This window comes from Rousettus aegyptiacus, unplaced genomic scaffold (genome assembly GCF_014176215.1).
Source record: "Rousettus aegyptiacus isolate mRouAeg1 unplaced genomic scaffold, mRouAeg1.p scaffold_m13_p_15, whole genome shotgun sequence".
In the NCBI taxonomy this organism is placed as follows: domain Eukaryota; kingdom Metazoa; phylum Chordata; class Mammalia; order Chiroptera; family Pteropodidae; genus Rousettus; species Rousettus aegyptiacus.
The window spans coordinates 48,071,276-48,090,086 of record NW_023416290.1 but is presented as its reverse complement, the minus strand read 5'-3'; the positions used below and the strand labels follow the sequence as shown (position 1 = coordinate 48,090,086).

Genomic DNA, 18,811 nt, shown 5'->3' with positions numbered 1-18,811 from the left:
TTGTGGTTTTTACATTTTCTCATTTAACAGCACTGTTAATAATCCAGTAGAGTGGTTTTGCTTCTTGCAAAACAAATTTGTTAATGTTTCAGAAATTTTGTTTAAATCTGGGAAAACATTTTTCATAAGGATTTTGAATACTTTGCCACCTGGTTTACAATGAAGTATGCACTCAAGCTTTGAACTGGTGGGAATGCGTTTGAAAATTATTACTAACATAACATTTTTTAATATACATATTTATTTTAGTATGCAAAAATTCCTTTACAATTCTTCAGAGACCAGAGTGGAGTGGTAAAATTTTATGGAAGTTTTGCATTTAATAGAAAACGAAATGTTTTGGAATTGGAAATAAAACAAGATTATACATCTCCTGGAACCCAGAAATATGTGGTAAGTTTTTTTCCGAAATGGCCTTTTGCATTGCTTTTCCCTCAATTTCAATATAGGAAGGGCTTATGGGTAGGGAGCTGGTTAGAAGTTTCATAATGAGATTTTGTTTGCAACATGAAATTGAGAAAACAAGTATCAGTGATGGAAAGAGGGGTTACAGGTGGAGATGGAGAGTTCAGGGGATACAGATTTCCCCAGTTCTCCCCTTCTTTGGCGCCAGCTGCCTTTCTGTGTCTCCAGATACATATCTCATGTAGTATTTTATATTTTGATGTATATACCTGTATACTTAAGACTATATGTTGGTATTTTTCTAGCACTATTTTTGAATGGTATATTTCTTTTTAAAGGGACCACTTAAAGTGACAGTGCAGGAGTTAGATGGATCCTTTAATCATACATTACAAATTGAAGAAAACAGCCTAAAACATGATATACCCTGCCATTCCAAAAGCAGAAGGTAGGCATTGAATCATAATTACAAATTGAAGTTTAGAGTTAAATTGTATGTCTCACAGATTATAATGCCAAAATAAAAATCCTAACGTACACCTAATTTTTGGTAGAGAACATGTTATATGTTATCTTTTTTCAATGTTTAAGTGCGTATTACCATTCTTTATTTACTTTCTGTTCTTGACAACATTTTTATCCTTACAATTAAATAATTTTTACAGTCTAGGTTTAGAATCCTTATTTTGTAGAGGTGGAGAAGGTGAAATGGAGTTTGAGTTTTGGGAGCCAGGAAAAATTCAAGGCAAGTTGCTTAGGTTCATGCTCATTTGTCTCATTGGATTAATAGCTACAGGAGATAGTGGGGAAATGATCATTGGTTCTAAAGGAAAGAGCTGAATACCTATGCCACGAAAGTCCTTGCATCTAAACTATGTGTCTTTCTCCTTTTTCTCCGTATCACCTTACCTGTTCAGAACATTCTTGATGTCTTTCAAAGGAACATTGCCAGTTTACTTAAAAGATATCCAACAGTTCATCTTTTATTTAATATGCTTTTTTCTTTATCACTCTTTTTTTTAACTTGACCATATACTCGAATAGTAAAAGATGAGAACATTTTTGCACTTTGCCGGAGGAACGTATAGTTATATCAGAATTTCAGGACTGGAGGTCTGAGTACACTTAGGTCATCTCAGACAGATGAGAATGTCTCTTGATTTTGACGGCCTGCAGAGAACTTGATTCTGAAATCTCTCTGTAAACAATTGTTCTTTCTCTGTAAAAATTCTTTCTTAGTTCAGAGTGAAATCCCCCCTTTTTTTTTATTTTGCCCATCTGTGAAATCGGGAACATCTGATCTCTATCCTCTTCATAGCATTTCCTCAGATCTTTTTCTCTGTAGTAGCTTATGTCATTTAGATATTCTTTGCGTGAGGAACGCAGGAAGACTGTTCTCTGTTGCTGTTTTTATTCATCCTCACCCAGGTTTTTAGTGTGTTATCCAGTAGATTCTATAATTCAAGAGTAATTTGCATGGAAGCAGTTGCTTTTGTTTTGGCTTATCTTAAATCTTATTCATAGTAATCAACTATACATATTAATTAGTATGTTAAGATTTTATTATTTCATATAGGACAGCATCTTGTACATATAACATATGTTCAGAATTATTCATGTCTTTTTTCAGGCTTGTTTTTTAAAACTTTTTATAAAGGATTTTTTTATTGATAGATTTCTATATAAATTACTACCAGTTCTTGGGGGAAAACATATATATATATACATATGTGAAATATATATATGTTTTAAGTTGACATTTAATTACATATTTTTACTTTTTGTTAAAGTTTGATCAGAAAGATACTTAAGTGTCATTTACTTCATTCCTTTTAGCTTCAAAATAGATTGTGTTGTGCTTAAATTCCATTACATTTAATATTCCTTATTCTTTCGGATATTTTTCAATGTTGTGTGATCCTTAATTTGAACTTCAGCTGCTCTTAATCTTTCAGAACTGAAAATACCGTAATTTCAAAACTACTTTTTCTTAAATATAGGAATAAAAAGAAAAAAATTCCACTGATGAATGGAGAAGAAGTTGACATGGATCTTTCTGCAATGGAGTAAGTTAGTTACTTAAGTTTAAGAACATAAAATTTTTACATTCTCACTTGTCTCAATATGTACATTTAAAAGTATGTAAATAATGTCCTGAAATTCGTGCTTTTAAAACTTTTGAAAGGCAGTGGAAACCTTATATTAAAAGCAAATTCTACATGAAATCATATACAATGGAATACTATGCAGCCATAAAAAAGATGAAACATTGTCATTCACAACATCATGGGTGAATTTTGAGTACGTCATGCTAAGTGAAATAAGTCAGAAGGAAAAGGACCTGAATCATATAATTCACTCATATATGTGGGATATAAAACGAAAAGCAACAGATGAATAAACAGTAAACTCATAAATGCAAACAATAGAATATTGGTTATCAGAGGGTTGGGGTTGGGAGAAGAAAAAAGGCGTAAAGGAGGTCAAATATATGGTGACAGAAGGAGACTAGACTTTGTGCGGTGAGCGCACAGTGGAGTATACAGATGTTGTATTATTAAGTCGAATACCTGAAACATGTTATTAACCAATGTTACCCCAATAAATTTAATCTTAAAAAATAATATAAGAGGGAAAAGCAGATCTAGCCTGGCCCAGGTGGAATTAAGAGGAAATACAGGATGATTGTTGGGCAGGCACAGCTTTGGCTCAGGCAGCTTTCTTGCACCCCTGCTGGCCTCTAGAGCCGTGCTTCGCAAACTGTATCATGCATGTCATTTATGGATCCTCTTAAAATGCAGTTTCTGATCCACCACTTCACTAGTAGGTCCTCGTTGTTTGCATTTCTAATGAGCGCACAGGTGATACTCTCTGTTTTTGGACAAGGTTTCATGGCACCTTGAGGCTCCCTGTGTTTGCAAAACACAATTTAAATATCACTGTTCTAAATTTTATTGATTGACAGTTTCGTTTTTAAATATAAGATAGTCCAAACTTTTTGTGGATCCATTTTGTATCTGTATATTTTTTATAAAACATCTGTAATTATTTACTAACTTGATTGCCATATAGTATTCCTTTTTATATATCATCTTTATGATTTTTCTATATCAAGTGCCTTGACTATAGTCAGCACCTAATGATATTTGTTGAATTAAATTAATATTTCAAGTGCTGTCCTCTGATAAAAGTGTTGACGTAGACTAGATTTTTAAAACTGTATTACTTTGAGAATTATTTGAGAGTAAATTTGTCATGATTTCAGAACTTCTGTTTGAAAAGATGATCATGAGTCTAGCATTTTTAAAAAGGCATTAAAAGTCAGTTAAATTAATTTAGTGAAATAAATCAATCCATTTCTTAGTCACAGGTTGATTTTCAGAAAAGGGTGCATTTATATCCATAGTCATTTTATAGGCTATAGGAAGTGAAACAAAGAAATTTTGGGCTCATTCCCCTTTTTCGCATCATAGAACCACACATTAAAGTACCCAAGTTAATGTTTTCAGGAGGAATTTCTTTGTGACAACTATCTTATTATCCTTAGAGATCTTTTTGGCCAGATTGACATAGGTTAGATATTATGGTAAGGTTGAAATATGTTAAACATAATGAGAAAGTTGTCAGTGTGATTAAAAAATGAACACAGTGAAGCCCGAGGCCCTATATAAAATTAAGAAATAAAAGAAATAAAAACGAAAATTGCGTTTTCTTTCAGTGCAGATTCCCCTTTGCTATGGATAAGGATAGACCCCGATATGTCAGTACTGAGGAAAGTCGAATTTGAGCAAGCCGATTTTATGTGGCAGTACCAGCTCCGCTATGAGAGGGATGTTGTTGCACAACAGGAGTCCATTTTGGCCTTGGAAAAGTTCCCCACTCCAGCATCTCGACTCGCGCTCACTGACATACTAGAACAAGAGCAGTGTTTCTACCGAGTGAGAATGTCAGCTTGCTTCTGCCTTGCCAAGGTGAGATTATGTACAGCAGAAAGAAGACAAGAGAAGTACTGCATGTTTAAGAAAACCCAGCAAACTCAAATTGAATTAAAATTTACTATAGTCTTTAATTTTACTTGACAGCTGGTCCCTTGGAAAGTTTTACCAAATTCTTTTTACAAGACTCATTTCAAAGAAACATGTTTTGACCTGAACATAGATAATGCACTAAAATTTTGTATTTGTCAAACTTTCAAACCAGAAGAATTTTTTACCTTTTTATTGACTTGCCAACCACATTGTTAAAGCAAAGAATGTATTTGGCAAGAAATTTGTTGGTTTGAATGATGTTTTACATTATAGTACATGAATTCAGTTCATCTGAATTATCCCACTGTGGTGAATACTTCCTGTTGTTTTGGGCTTAGTAATCAGTATTAGTGGTATGTAATTTTAAAAGATAGGTTCTATAATATAACATGCTAGAAAAGTTAATTTATTAAGAAAACTAAATATTTTTCTTCAGATGCAAAAAAACTGAAGGTAGAACAAATGAAAACCAGAAAAACGCAGACAAAAATTTGGCCAGAAATACTGGGTTCCAGGTATTTAAAAAGCATCTTGATAATAGGTTCATTCTCATTTAGTGACGCTCTTGACTTCCTCACTGTTAAATTTGTTTGTCCAACATTTCAATAGATTATTATGGTTTAGATTTGTTTTATCTTTAATGATGAGCGAGTAGTTGGATTCTTATATTCTACTCAAGTATATGAGGGAAAAAGATGATTTTCTTTGATAATCATCTGCTAAAGATAATTTCATGTCTTCTATAAAGATCATTGTGATTCTTGCATACTAAATGCTTAGCAGAGCCATAAAATTTTTGACTGTTATTTAAAGTTAATTATAATTTCATTCTTATCAGATTTTTTTATATACAAGAATATCAATAGCAAGATATGGGTTTTTTTGTAAGCCTTTTTACAGGCTAAAATACTAGCTGTTTTTAGCTGATAAATTTAAAACGTTAGAATTATATCTGCCTAAATGGACACGTACAAACTTATATATAATAGAAGTTTTTTTACAAATATGTTTTATTAAAACATGAAGAATGCTCTACTTTAGAAATTAACTTATAAAAAATATAAGTATACATAAGAATTAGGGGAGTGAGTTTGTATATTTTCTTGGAAATAATAATGAAAAGCTAAAATATATTAAATTTCTGAGAATCTTAAGTTGTTGAAAACTAATCCATTTGGATTGATAACTCTTAGAAAGCTGTTTTATTTATTTAAAAATATTTTTGCAGTGGTGATGAAAATTGTTTTCTAATTATTTGCAGATTGCAAATTCAATGGTGAGCACGTGGACAGGACCACCAGCCATGAAGTCACTCTTTACTAGAATGTTTTGTTGTAAAACTTGTCCAAATATTGTGAAAACAAATAACTTTATGAGCTTTCAAAGTTATTTTCTACAGAAGGTACAGTTTACTTCCTAAATTTTTGTACGTCTCCAAGTTTAACTTGGAGACTATTCCAATAATAGATGTGTTTATTATCTTCTAAAAGGTTTTGCCTTTGTTCTTTTTTTCCTAAAATTTTGTCCAAAATTTTAATTGATTGTTCATTAATTTTAAGAGCTTTAGGCAAGTAACTCAGTATCTGCATTAATAATAAAGTAAATAGAAATGGATAATTTGGGTTTGGGGCTGGGGCATGGCAGATGGAGGTATGGATAAGTCCTTGTGACAGCAGCCCTTCTGCAGTGTGAACAGCGCATCTGAGTCACAGACAGTACAGCACACAACTCTAGTTTCAGTCTCATTCTGCTACTCACTAGCATTTTGCATAAGGACAGTTTCTTAACCCTCCAAGCCTCAGTTTACCAATTATAAAATTTATATTTTTTAGAATTAAATCAAACGTGAAGTATTTTAGACTATATTTATCGCAGTAAGATTTTTATAAATGATAATTTAGGATGTGGTGGTGTGATGCAGTCACTGTTTTAGGAAGAGATTTGAGAATGGCAGGATGGTTAGCATTTGGGCTATTTTGAAATTATTTTGTAAAATGTTTGAGTAATTTAATAATAATGAAGGCAGAGATTGACTAGCTTGAATTAGAATAAGTAGAAAAAAACTAATGAAGCCTATTTCAAGATCTTGATGTTGAAAAATATGAGAAAGGAGACATGTTGAGGATAAAGCAGGGCTGAGATAAGGACATTTGGGGTTCGTTGTGTTTCGTATTGAGGGAAACCTTGAGGCATGTTTGGCACAGAGGAACCGCTGGAGAGGGAGATATGAAATATTCAAAGGGAGGAGGTAAAGGTACAAATAGAAGATGGAGCAAATTCTGAAGGTCTTTATTAGTAGAGAGTGAAATGCAATTGAGAGTGTAATTTAGGAAACAAAAACCTGCCTTTTTCTTAGGCAAGCGGAAAGCAAATTAAAAGTATAATGATATATGTTGAGGAGGATGTTGCCCAAGTTGAAATTTATGTGATAGAGGGAAACGTAAAAAGATTACCCAGCAGCATTGAGAGAGCTGCTGAGAGTGGCAGTCGTGGTGTATTTAGAGTGAATTTCATCCGCAGAAAAGATTAAGGATTATCCAGGTTCAGGGAAAGCCAGCATTGGTGTGATCAAAGAAGTCTGTGGCATCCATTTATTTTATTTTTAAGGACTGAAGATTTGATAGTACTTAAACATGCTGCTCAGCTCCCTGTTGCCATTTCACTAATTTATAGTATGGAAGCAAGTTAATTTCTCTGTTTAAACAATTATGCTCTTGTGCTTCCATATACCTTAAATCAGTGTTTTATATTGGGAATCGTGATGCAGTGATGAGAGAGTGATGGAATCAGTTTGGAAATTTTTGTTCGTTTTTTAAATAAAAGATAATTATTGGCAGTATTAGAATATAACACATGCAATGAGGGTAGTATAAGGTAATTTTTTTTTTTAACTTTGTAAACATGCTGTGAGAGAGAGAATGTGCGTGCATGTGTCTTAGATTAGTATATAAATGTATTTCTTATTGTAGGTTGCCATAAAAAATGTTGGAGAATATATGCTTTTAGACCAGTTTACCATTCATATAATACTTTTAGTGGCAGAAAAGAGAGATTAGTACCTAAATCAGACTTGGAGGAACAGACATAGGACAGATATTTCTATGACAAAGATCCTTTCCTTTAGTTGTTCTTAGAGCATGAACACTGACTTTGTTACAGTGTTGGAACACTGACTGTCCGGTTACTTCTGGTCCTTCAAGCAATCAAAGGAGCTACCCTCCTTTTTGTCCCTCAGTTTAGAGGGTATGGTTGTTTTGAAGCAGAAGAGGGAATAGTCTGACTCTCCCTGTGTACTGGGGCCTGTGATGTCAGTTAATCCACCTTGAGTTTAAATAGCTTTGTTTTACTGGTAGTCACGACTGTGTGAGTCCGGTTTCTACCTCCTTAGGAAAGTTGCCTGTGAAAGTTTGGAGAGGAGAAAGTTAGGCTTAATTATAGTTAATTTACCATTTTTCCTTAAGCTGAGATGAGGTGGTGCTGGAGAATTAGTGTCTTCTCAGCTGATCATTGAACTCTATGTCTGCCACATGCCTCTAGCCACTGTATCATTTAATCTTGAAAATGGTTGTGAGGCATGATTATGAGGTTGTGAGGTTCTTGCTCAGTAAGCAACTAGCTAAACAATCTGTTTAAATAGGTAGTAGAATAGGAGTTGAATGATGATGTACCTGATGTTAAAATCCATACCTTTACTACTGTCAAACACAGAACTGAATTGATATCATATACTTCCCCCTAACAAATGAAGGCTCATGAGCTATACAGAGTGTATCCAGTTATGTAATTGTCCTCGCAGTTTCCTGCTCAGCTTTTTTCTTTTGTTAGAATGTTTGAGACAGGTTTCTACTGGGAGGGGATGGGAGTAAGGGTGGTTAGGCTCCATCCAGATACCTATGTCAGCCCTAGAATAACCCTCTTTCTACATGTAATTCAATGAATTGTGGTAATGAGTTAATTTATATGCTTAAAAAAATTTTTTTTGCAGACTATGCCAGTTGCAATGGCTTTATTGAGAGATGTTCACAACCTTTGTCCCAAAGAAGTCTTAACATTTATTTTAGACTTAATCAAGTACAATGACAACAGAAAAAATAAGGTAAGATGTCTTAATGAAAGCTACTCAGTGATACTTTGTTTTTAAAGAAATATTTAGATTGTGAATTCATTGTCGAGTCCATGGTAATTGAAGTTTCTAGAGGTAGAAATATATGAACAGGATTTATTGTAATAACCAGTGGATGAAAACCAAGATTATTTGGCTTTTAAATGTTCCTCTACCTGTTGCAACAAGGTAACAGTAGTGCATCAGATTTTGGGGAGCCTGCTAAACCTTGTATTGTGTCAGTCACACAGTCCAATTTTATTTTTACTCCTGTTTTCTTTTACCAAATGATTCCCATAAAACATTTCCCTCTTGAGATAACTTGTTCATTTGATGTATCTTACTTTTTTATTTTTTTAACCATTGTGTGTTTATTCATTTATTTAGCAAATAGCTATTGGATGCCATGATTCAAAAGTTATTTCACCTTGTTATTATCATTCTAACAATCAGCAATTGTTTTTGAGAAAATATACACTATGCTAGGCAGTGTACCATGTTAAACAGAAGAAGAAATGGTAGATGCCATCTGGAATTTAATTTATTAATCATCTATAACCATCTGTTGAGCAGTCGTTATATATTGCAGTCTGATTCTAGGCCCTCGAGATTCAGCCTAATGGGGAAATCAGACAAACAAACAGTTAATAGTCATTCACAACTGCTATAGTAGATGTATACATACTTAACTTTCTAGAGGAATTCAGAGGAAGTAGTGCCTTCTTGCAAGGGTATATAGAAAGAGTCAGGGAATTTTTGTGCAGGAGAGGTGACCTCATACACAAGGTCAAAAGGAGTCATAAAGATGGATAGGATTTTCTGAGTTTGAATAGGGCCATTCTAGGAAGTCTGTTCCTGGCAGAAGCACATACAAAGACACATGTAATTGGTATGATATGTCAAATTCATGAAAAGTTTAGTAAAACATTATAACAGTAAGAAAGAAGTCACAAGTATATTTATTAAAAAGTGATTTAGAATGAAAATCAAAAAGACAAAATTTTCCTCTTCACTTTAATTCAGTAGAATAACATTTAAATGATTTAAGCCAAAAAGAGTCCTTAAAAAAATTAGTGCTTTAAAAGAATACATTATAGCTGATATACTTTTTCTTTTCATTTTTGAATACCGTTAATTTTTTTTGTAAGATTCTTTCCATTCTAGTCTGCTGATTTGTTTTGACATTCATTTATAGCGTTCCTTTTTGTGACATGGATTTCGTTTATTTGAAGATACAAGATAAGGATTTTGGATTGTGTCAAATCAGATTATATTCAAATGAAATAAAGCTATTTGTACATTATTTATATCAGTTTTCTTGATTTGAGGAGTGTTTCTATGATTTAACTCATGATGGCCCCTGTATGGTACTTTCTACTTTGCAAAGTGATTTCACTTACCTTAATTTTTTAAACCTTACCTATTCTGTAGTTGAAGGTTTGTTACCTTGAAACAAAAACAAAAATTGAAAATATAAAATTACACAGGAAATGTAATCCGAGAATTGTGCTATGAACTCTTCCCACCTATCCATGTGGTGATCTTTTTAGTACACCATGCTACCTTACAACATGCTGTCACACATGTCATATTTATGATGTTTTGGGACATGCATACATGGGGACATGATAGATTGTTAAATTGTGCACTTTACTCTTTTTATGGAACAACATAAGACTCATTTTTAATTTTTAGAAGTCTAATCAGTTGTTGTAGTTTCTGTAAATTAAGCATGTATTTTAATTCCTGAAGATATTAAGGATAGAATAAATGCAAAGAATGATAATAACAGTAATAATAACAGTAGTTAATTTTTTTGTATGTTCTATGGCTTATACCAAAATGCAGATACTCTAATGTGATCCTTATCAGACTTCTGAGATAGATACTATTATCATGTCAATTTTCACCTGAAGAGGTAGAAGCTAATAAAGGGTAAAGATTTATCCAAGGTCACATCTGTGGCAGGGCCAGGAGACAAAACCAAGCCCTGAGTGATTATCAAAACTTACTCTTTAAAAATGGTGGTTTGGAGAAAAAGATTTTGTTGTCATTTAATGATATATATTAATGGATTTAAAACTTGAAGTAAATATGTAATTGGAGTGCCTAAGAATATTTTGTTGATTGATTTACCTGTCTGTTTTTAAAGTACCCTACTTCTGATCACAAATGATTTGTCTTAGGGCTTTGCTTAAGTGTATTTTTTAAAAGGTTCACTACATAAATAGAAAGTTTTTAAAGTGTATGAGAAGAAATGATAAATTTTCTACAAGTAAAATTAAATTAGAAATACAGAACATATATGCCAAAAAGAAGTTGGGCCTTGGGGAAAATATTTTTTTTAATTGTTACATCCCTTTAATTGGGCAGGAGCATGAAATAGAATATTCTGGATGTTTTAGTTTTCAAGAAAATTAAAATTTAATCCCAATTAAATGTAGTTATTAGCCATTTTATGTAAAAACCTCATGCATGTATTTTTAACATTTCCAATCGCGTATACGTTTATGAAATTTCTCTTAAACGAGGTATGCCAAATATGGGTTGAACTATTCCCTATACCAAAAGATCATTGTTAAAAACATCAACCTTTGCTGCATGCATTGATATAGATCCTTTCAATTTTTTTTTATTTTTGTAGGAAATTGTACTGTACTAAATGCCCTCTTCCCACCCCAGTGTGTTCCACAAATTTTTTTTTCATTCTATCTCTTATAACCTTGGGATGATCAGATAATCTAGTTTGTCCAGTTAGGATTATAGAATCTGTGAGAATTAGGTGTGGTCTGGGGGGTAAATGTTATATCTGTTGGTTTTCGTACTTTACCCACACTCCCTTCTCATTTTTTGATTTCTGAGTTCAATCTGTGATCCAAATTCTTATGTTAGAAACAGTGGTTAAATAAATGGGCGTTTGCTTTGTTGGCAAAGTCATTATCAGAGGTAACTGAACTTTAAAAATACTTCAAGAAAACCTGTAAATGGTCTGAAAACAAAACTTTTATCATAGTGTACATTTGTGGATTACTTTTTCATAGGTTTTGTTTGTTGTTGTGTGTCTTTTTTTTTTTTTCTTGCCCAGTATCTGGTAATGAGAATGTTTAGGGAATGTGTTGTCAGTGTGTCAATGTGAGGTTCTGCCTCCATGATGGAAGTCAGAACAGGGCAGATTTTCCTCCTCTGTCCCTAGCAGTTTGCGTTGAGGGTAGAATTAATTCACTTGCCCCATGTTCAAAGTCCAAAGCTAGAGAATCTGATTTGCTGAGTTTAAGTCAAGCCAGACCCAGGTTGCCTTTCATTAAATTGCTTCTCTGGGGATATGGATTTAGGAATTGACTTTTTGATGATTTCCTTCTCCATTTTTCTCTTGCTAGAACTCCGATTGATACTCATGTATGTTTTCGACATCAGCCCTCTAATTTCCTTTGTTCTCGCCTTCTTATTTTTTTCTTATCTCATGCTTTTCATTCAAAATTTCAGGAGTTTTTTTCAGGTTTATATTTTAATTTAATTTTGTTTCTAATTTTGATTCTGATTCTCTGCATATTTCCTTCCTTTTAAAATATATTTTGCCATTGGAAAGCGTATCATTGGTTATTTCTCAGACAATATTAGTGATAGGATTTTGAAATTCCCCTTACCCCCAGCCATTTTTTTCCCCCTTGAATCTGTTTCCTCCAAGTTGCATTTTCCCTTTTGTTCTGAATTGTCTTTTTTATGTTTATGCTTCCTCAAATATCTGGTGATCTCTCTATTACAAGCAGGATTTGTGGACTCTGGTCTTCCTTTTAGAGGACTCTGACTAGGTTACTATAAGAGTACCATTCTTGTAGTAAATATTTTTTGAGTAAACTACTATATTATTAATTAGTGAATCTTTCACTTTTTTCCAATGTGTGACTCTACACAAAGGACAGAGTTTGAGTACTTACCAAATGTTTTCAGATAAACTATGGTTTTAAGTTATAAATATTTTATTAATTTTCGAACAGAAGCATGAATTTTGTTATATAATTGTTTTTTCGCTTAGTTTTCAGATAACTATTATCGTGCAGAAATGATTGATGCCCTTGCCAACTCTGTTACACCTGCAGTCAGTGTGAATAATGAAGTTCGGACTTTGGATAACTTAAATCCAGATGTACGACTCATTCTCGAAGAAATTACCAGGTTTTTGAATATGGAAAAACTTCTTCCAAGTTATAGACACACCATCACTGTCAGGTATGACGATTCTTTACATTTTCTTTAAAGTTATTTGTTTTTATAAGAGAAATTTGTTCTCATTGTAGAAAACTGGGAAATATAGTGAAGTTAAAGGAGAAAATTAAAATCTTATGATAAATTATTACTATTTTGGAGATGGCCTAATTTTTTTTCTCTTAGAACAATAGAAATTTTAAATTATTGTATATATTGTATATATAGTTTTTGTATTCTGCTTATAAATACTTTCTCACGTCATTAGAAATTATTCATAAGCATTATTTTTGATATCTGTAAAATCTTTTATTCCATTGGATATAGTATAAACATCCTTTTATTAGGCTCTTTTAAGATCACTTCATTTCTTTCAACTTGTTTGTACATGGCTATCAAAAAATTCTATCTCTTTAGGAGTTTGCTTAAAAAAAAGTTATTTCCTTTTTCAAACATTATGAACAGTTTGACTCAGCATTTATTATTTTATTAAACTATATATTACTAAAAACTTTTGGATAAAATACTGAGTATAATAGTACCTGAAGTTGGATTTCCAAGTTTTAAAGTTGTGTTCTTTTAATAGGACTTATATGTTTTTAATTTTTACGATTATTGTAAACATTTAATGTTACATAATTAAAAGTTGGATTCAAAACAATTTTTCAGTTTACTGTTACAGATTAATTTCTAATGCCTGGCAGATAAGTTTGATTCAAAATACTTTAACAAAAAAGTGTTTAACTGTAAATACTGTTCTCCTAGTTGTTTGAGAGCCATACGAGTGCTTCAGAAGAATGGACATGTGCCAAGTGATCCAGCTCTCTTTAAATCTTATGCAGAATATGGCCACTTTGTGGACATTAGGATAGCAGCTTTGGAAGCAGTTGTTGATTATACTAAAGGTAATGCTTTAGTAATATATGCTCATATCATTTTAGAAAGAAATGTTTACTAATTAAAACCAGTCTTAGTTATCGTTTTCTTTTATTATGTACAAATACAGATATTTTCATCTTAAATTCTGACTCACTGATTTTTATTAAACGTAGAATTCATATAAGATTTAATACATGAGAGAAAAGAATAAAATTATAGATATCTTTGGTGTTTTCAAGAAGCCAGTATATCGTTCTTACAGCTTTTAATTACATGTTATTTTAAGAAATAGATGATTGGGGGGAAATTTCTAACTATATAAGAAGGATTCTAGAAAAATCTTGCACCTCTCACAGTTTTATATGTGTCAGTAGAGCAAGGGACATAAACAGGAGCTTCAGTAGCGGGATTAGGCAAAGGTTCATGAAGTTGAACAAAATAAGGACAAAAATAGCTAAGAGAAAACTACATATCAAAACATTTTCAAAAATACAGAAAGAAAGATAAAAAGGTGAAAATATATATTTAAAAAAATTAAGTTATGAAGAATGGAGCAGAAGGAAGAAAAGCAATAATCCAAGAAGTAATAGAATACTTCGATAGGGGGTAGATGAAACTTATCTACTGGAATCTGATGAAATTAAAAATTTTAAGATTAGGAAAAAAATGTGTAAATTCCTAGAATATTAGAATCCAGTTATTGTACAAAGTAAAAGAATGACTTCTTTTGAATATGAAGAATTCAAAAAACAGTTTGGGGGAAGTTATGATCTAAGGTTCTGTACTTTGCTAAGTCATTGCTCATGTAGCCTTGAAGGCTTAGAAGTACATATCTTATGTAACATTTTAAAAAATGAAATTCCCAAAGATAATTTTCAGCTGATCTGGAAATGAATCAAAGTAATAGCTCAAGATTGATGAACTTGTGAAATGAAAGACATAGTGATGAGCAACTATGCTTGTAAAATAGAGAGCTAAGCTTAAATATTTGTTAATATGGTTGTAAAATTTAATGCAGATTTTAAAAATAATTATTTAAAAATAATTTGCAAGTGTAAGAGATATGTAAATTACATTTAAAATTCCAGATTATAGCACTGAAATATGAGAAGAGTAAAGAAGTTAAAGTATGTTGAACTTCTCATCTGACTGTGGAAAGAGAAGAAGGGGCGAGGGAAGTTCTTCAGTAGAAATTGGTTAAGTTTTACTTAACAGTAGAGGAAGATATAACTCTAATCTTTCTAATTTTTGTAAATTTCAATAGAAATACTTTTGTATAGTTAGAAATTATAAAAGGGTAAGAGCAATATCATGTGTATATTACATATGATGGTCCGAGTTCAGAAAGGACTGTCATTTGTTCTTATTGAGGGTTAAAATATTTTTTCTCTTAATAAATGATGGTGAAAATAGTTCTCCTTTTAATGAATTTCTTTTAATAAATGATGGTGAAAATAGTTCTCCTTTTAATGAATTTTTTGGCAAGGAAAAAACCATATTTCTCTATCCATCTCCAGTTTGGTTTTGACATTTTACCAATTCATGAAATCTAGAAGTCTTGAAATCTACTAAACATGTCGGTATTCCCATCCTTTTTTCCAGGGTATATGAATGATGTTCAGTGTCACATAAATATGGAGATTTCATGAATTAGTACCATCTGAAATGAAATAGATTGCTAATATTATGATTTCCAAAAGAACACTAAATAAGTATAATTTAATTGAGAGGTATTTTAAAGTGATCCCTGAATTTTAGATCATTTGAAAATGAAAAAATAGGAAATGGTAGAAATAAAATTCTGAAAATAACGCTTTTCAAGTCAACAATAGAACTTGTTAAAAGGGTAAATGGAAATAGCTAATGAGTCATTTTGTCGAAGTCCGTTATATTTATAGCACTGTTTTTGTAATTGTCTTTTATGTTCTGTTGAAAAGTTAAAGGTGCCCTTTAGTCAAGTAAAGATACCACTCGGGCAAAAAATATAGTTGAGATACTATTCAGTATTGGACCTCTCTATAATTCGATTTAAGCACCTAGAAACAAAATATTATTTAAACACAATTTTGTCCAGTTAGAGATAGTCATCTCTAATTTAGGGCTCTTAATAAATAAATTATAATTTGCTTTATGTTATATTTGCCATTGATTTGACTTTAGTAAAAACTGTACACTTTGCTATTCTTTTGTATTTTGGCTATATATAGCACAATACTTAAAAAATTTAAAAAATTTACGAAGTAGCCTATTACATAAAAAGACAAAGAAGTTTTTTATAGTTTAAAGTACAAAGTAGGGAATATAATCAATAATATTGTAATAATTAATGCTAGGTGGGTACTAGACTAATCGGGAGGATCACTTCATAAATCTGAAGTGTCTAACTACTACACTATTCACCTAAACTAATAGAAAATAATATTGAATGTCAGCTGTAATAGGAAAATAAAAGTATTTTTTTTTTTAAAAGAAATTAGACAAATATTTTGAGGGAAAAAAAAGTCTACAATTTACAACTCTGATTGGAAATCCAGCCAAGGCAGAGTCCTAATAAGTGTATATTCCTTGCTTATCACTTGTTTAGTTTGTTGTAACTGCAACAAATATATTTCCTTATTTTCAGTGGACAGGAGTTATGAAGAACTGCAGTGGCTACTTAATATGATTCAGAATGACCCTGTACCCTATGTAAGGTTAGTTTATGTGCTATAATTTTTTTTTTAATAAATCTTAAATTGCATAATTTTAGAAAATTATACATAGAACAGGTCTTTGTTATTTTTGAAAATAGGAATATGTTATGCATTTATTCATGCCCTTTTAAATTTGATTTTTAAATTTGATTTGCCTTTGAAGACATTTTAAAAAATATATTGTTAATAAAGCTTATTCCCTGTAATTTTACATATGATTTCTATTGTAATTTAAATAAAAGCTTATGTAATAGTTTGTAGTGCACATGGAAGACGTCTTATATTTCCAAAATTATGAAACCTCTGTACTGATTGATTTCATTTATTTTAAAAGTAATTAAAAGCAATGTTTTGGTGTAGCTCATTTGTTCCTCTCTAGCTCATATAAAATCTTAAGTTTTATTAATTATATGTTAAATATGTTATATTTACAACATATATTTTATATGTAAAATATATTAAATATAAATTTTATTAAACACATAATAAATATACATTAAATAATATAACATTTAAAAAATTTAGAAAATAAGAAAAAATAAAAGAAAAACCCAGTCCTGCAGTAGTAATTATTTTCACTTTTGTACCCCCTTCTAGTCTTCATTTCTGCTGTTTCTTTTGCAAAGTAGGGTGTTTATGGTGTACTCAAATAGTATTAAATTTTTGACATTTTTGTCTTTTTTTATACATAGTAAACACTCAAATTTTTGTTTTAAATTATGGTTTTGTAAAACAATTTGAAGTCCATTTGTAGCAGATTATATATCATGTAATATTTGAAGCTTTTCTGTTTCAGTTATATACTATCTAAATGATTGCTTTTGAAATATTATTGTAGAACTATTAATATCATTCATATTTCAAGAGCTTGTTATTTACAATCTGTATTAGAAATTTATTTAAGGATATATTTCTTGATTATTTTTGACATTTTTTCTTAATTGATGTGGCTCATTTATATCACTAGTGGGGAACCTCTTAGGCTTTACTTAAAATCATCTAGCACATAATTTTACTCATAGTTAAAAAACTCAACGTGTCTTAAAAAATCTGTAATGGTTGTGAAGTATTACCACACAGCAGTTATTTCATGTGTGTATCTTTTGGTGTCTTGAGACATTTGTCTTTAATTTTTTATTAATATATAATTGACATATAGCATTATATGTATTGGTCATACCTGTGTTAGATTGGGTAGGATTATTTTAAAGATTGCATGGAATTATCTTCTTGTTTTGGAATCGAGCATGCATATGATCACATTGTGTCAGTATTTCAAAGGGCAGAACTTACATCCAGTGCTTTTTCTCCTGAGAGATTTTGAACATTTTGGGGGGTGTTTTGATTCGACTCCATTTTTTTATAGATAGTTATTGGCATTGGTATTAGACTAATCCATGAAGAAAATTCTCAGTTGTCTAGGGATATAATATGTTTTTGCTGCTATGAATATGACAGAAAAACATGACTTTCTTAGGATTTGCATCAGGTTTGTTTCAGATGTCTGAGGCACATGCTAATTGTGAATTTTGATGTTTTATCTCTGAAAAATTAAACACAAGATTCTCATTGTTTTCCCTTAAACTTTATCTCTTCTGAGTATGGCTTTGAGTGTTTAGTTATTTGTAAATATTTCCTTGTAAAAGTCTTCTATTACCTAAACTTTAGAGAAAAAACTTCTAGAGAAATGTTTAATTGTGTAAAGTAATACAGGTACTAATTAGTATTGCTCTTTTAGTGATAATTTTAAAGATATTCCCAGAGTACCCTCTACACTTCATTGGCATGGCTATAAAGAGTTTGTAATGATCTGAGTAAATACCATAAAGTTTTATTAGTTGAGCCCTACCACTCTCGTATTTGGGATCATTGGGAAAGCAGCCAGATAGATACTTAAGTTTTCTTCTTCATGTAGATTAAAAGTGTAAGATTAGCGTGCTCTAAACAACACTCATTCATATTTGAAAAGCTATTATTTACTTGTAATACTGATATATTTTTATGAATAGATTTTCTGGTCCTTAAGGACAGGAATTGTGTTTATCCATAAAGATAAAAATATTGATATGAAATATCCATTGAAACATATATCCTTTTTTTATATTACTTATCTGTAAATTGAATCTATAATGACATTTCACTTTTCATAGCCTTGAAATAATTTTTCATATGGTCTTCAAATTTCAAAGCACAAAAACATGTTAACAGTGAAAGTCTGTATCTTTCAGTTTTACAAATGTAAAATTGAAGCCAAAAGGGTTTGAGTAACCCAAACTACAACCTAGCAGTCCTACTTTTCTCTCATCTCTCTCGAGTACTGATCCCATTTGATTTGATATTTTTCTACCAACAATTAAATATACAAATTTCCTGGTTTCACCTTCCTTAAAGTTTTGCTAGCCTCAATAAAACTTACAACCTAAGTTTCTTTCTTCCTCCATTATATCCAAGCATTCCGTTACTGTGAGATCTTGAATTTTTCGGACCTAGTTCTAGGTCTG

General features: G+C 31.3%; 1 protein-coding gene across 5 annotated transcripts in view; it reads left to right on the top strand.

Annotated features, from left to right (window-relative positions):
* Nucleotides 1–18,811, top strand: part of TAF2 (TATA-box binding protein associated factor 2) — a 68,711-nt gene that overhangs the window by 30,201 nt on the left and 19,699 nt on the right. For all 5 annotated transcript variants that reach the window (XM_016156656.2, XM_016156671.2, XM_016156663.2 and 2 more), the window contains 9 exons: nucleotides 279–393; nucleotides 744–853; nucleotides 2,406–2,471; nucleotides 4,124–4,376; nucleotides 5,695–5,835; nucleotides 8,419–8,529; nucleotides 12,569–12,762; nucleotides 13,504–13,643; nucleotides 16,241–16,310. In XM_016156656.2, coding sequence (XP_016012142.2) covers nucleotides 279–393; nucleotides 744–853; nucleotides 2,406–2,471; nucleotides 4,124–4,376; nucleotides 5,695–5,835; nucleotides 8,419–8,529; nucleotides 12,569–12,762; nucleotides 13,504–13,643; nucleotides 16,241–16,310 — 1,200 coding nt within the window. The remainder of the gene's footprint in view (nucleotides 1–278; nucleotides 394–743; nucleotides 854–2,405; nucleotides 2,472–4,123; nucleotides 4,377–5,694; nucleotides 5,836–8,418; nucleotides 8,530–12,568; nucleotides 12,763–13,503; nucleotides 13,644–16,240; nucleotides 16,311–18,811) is intronic.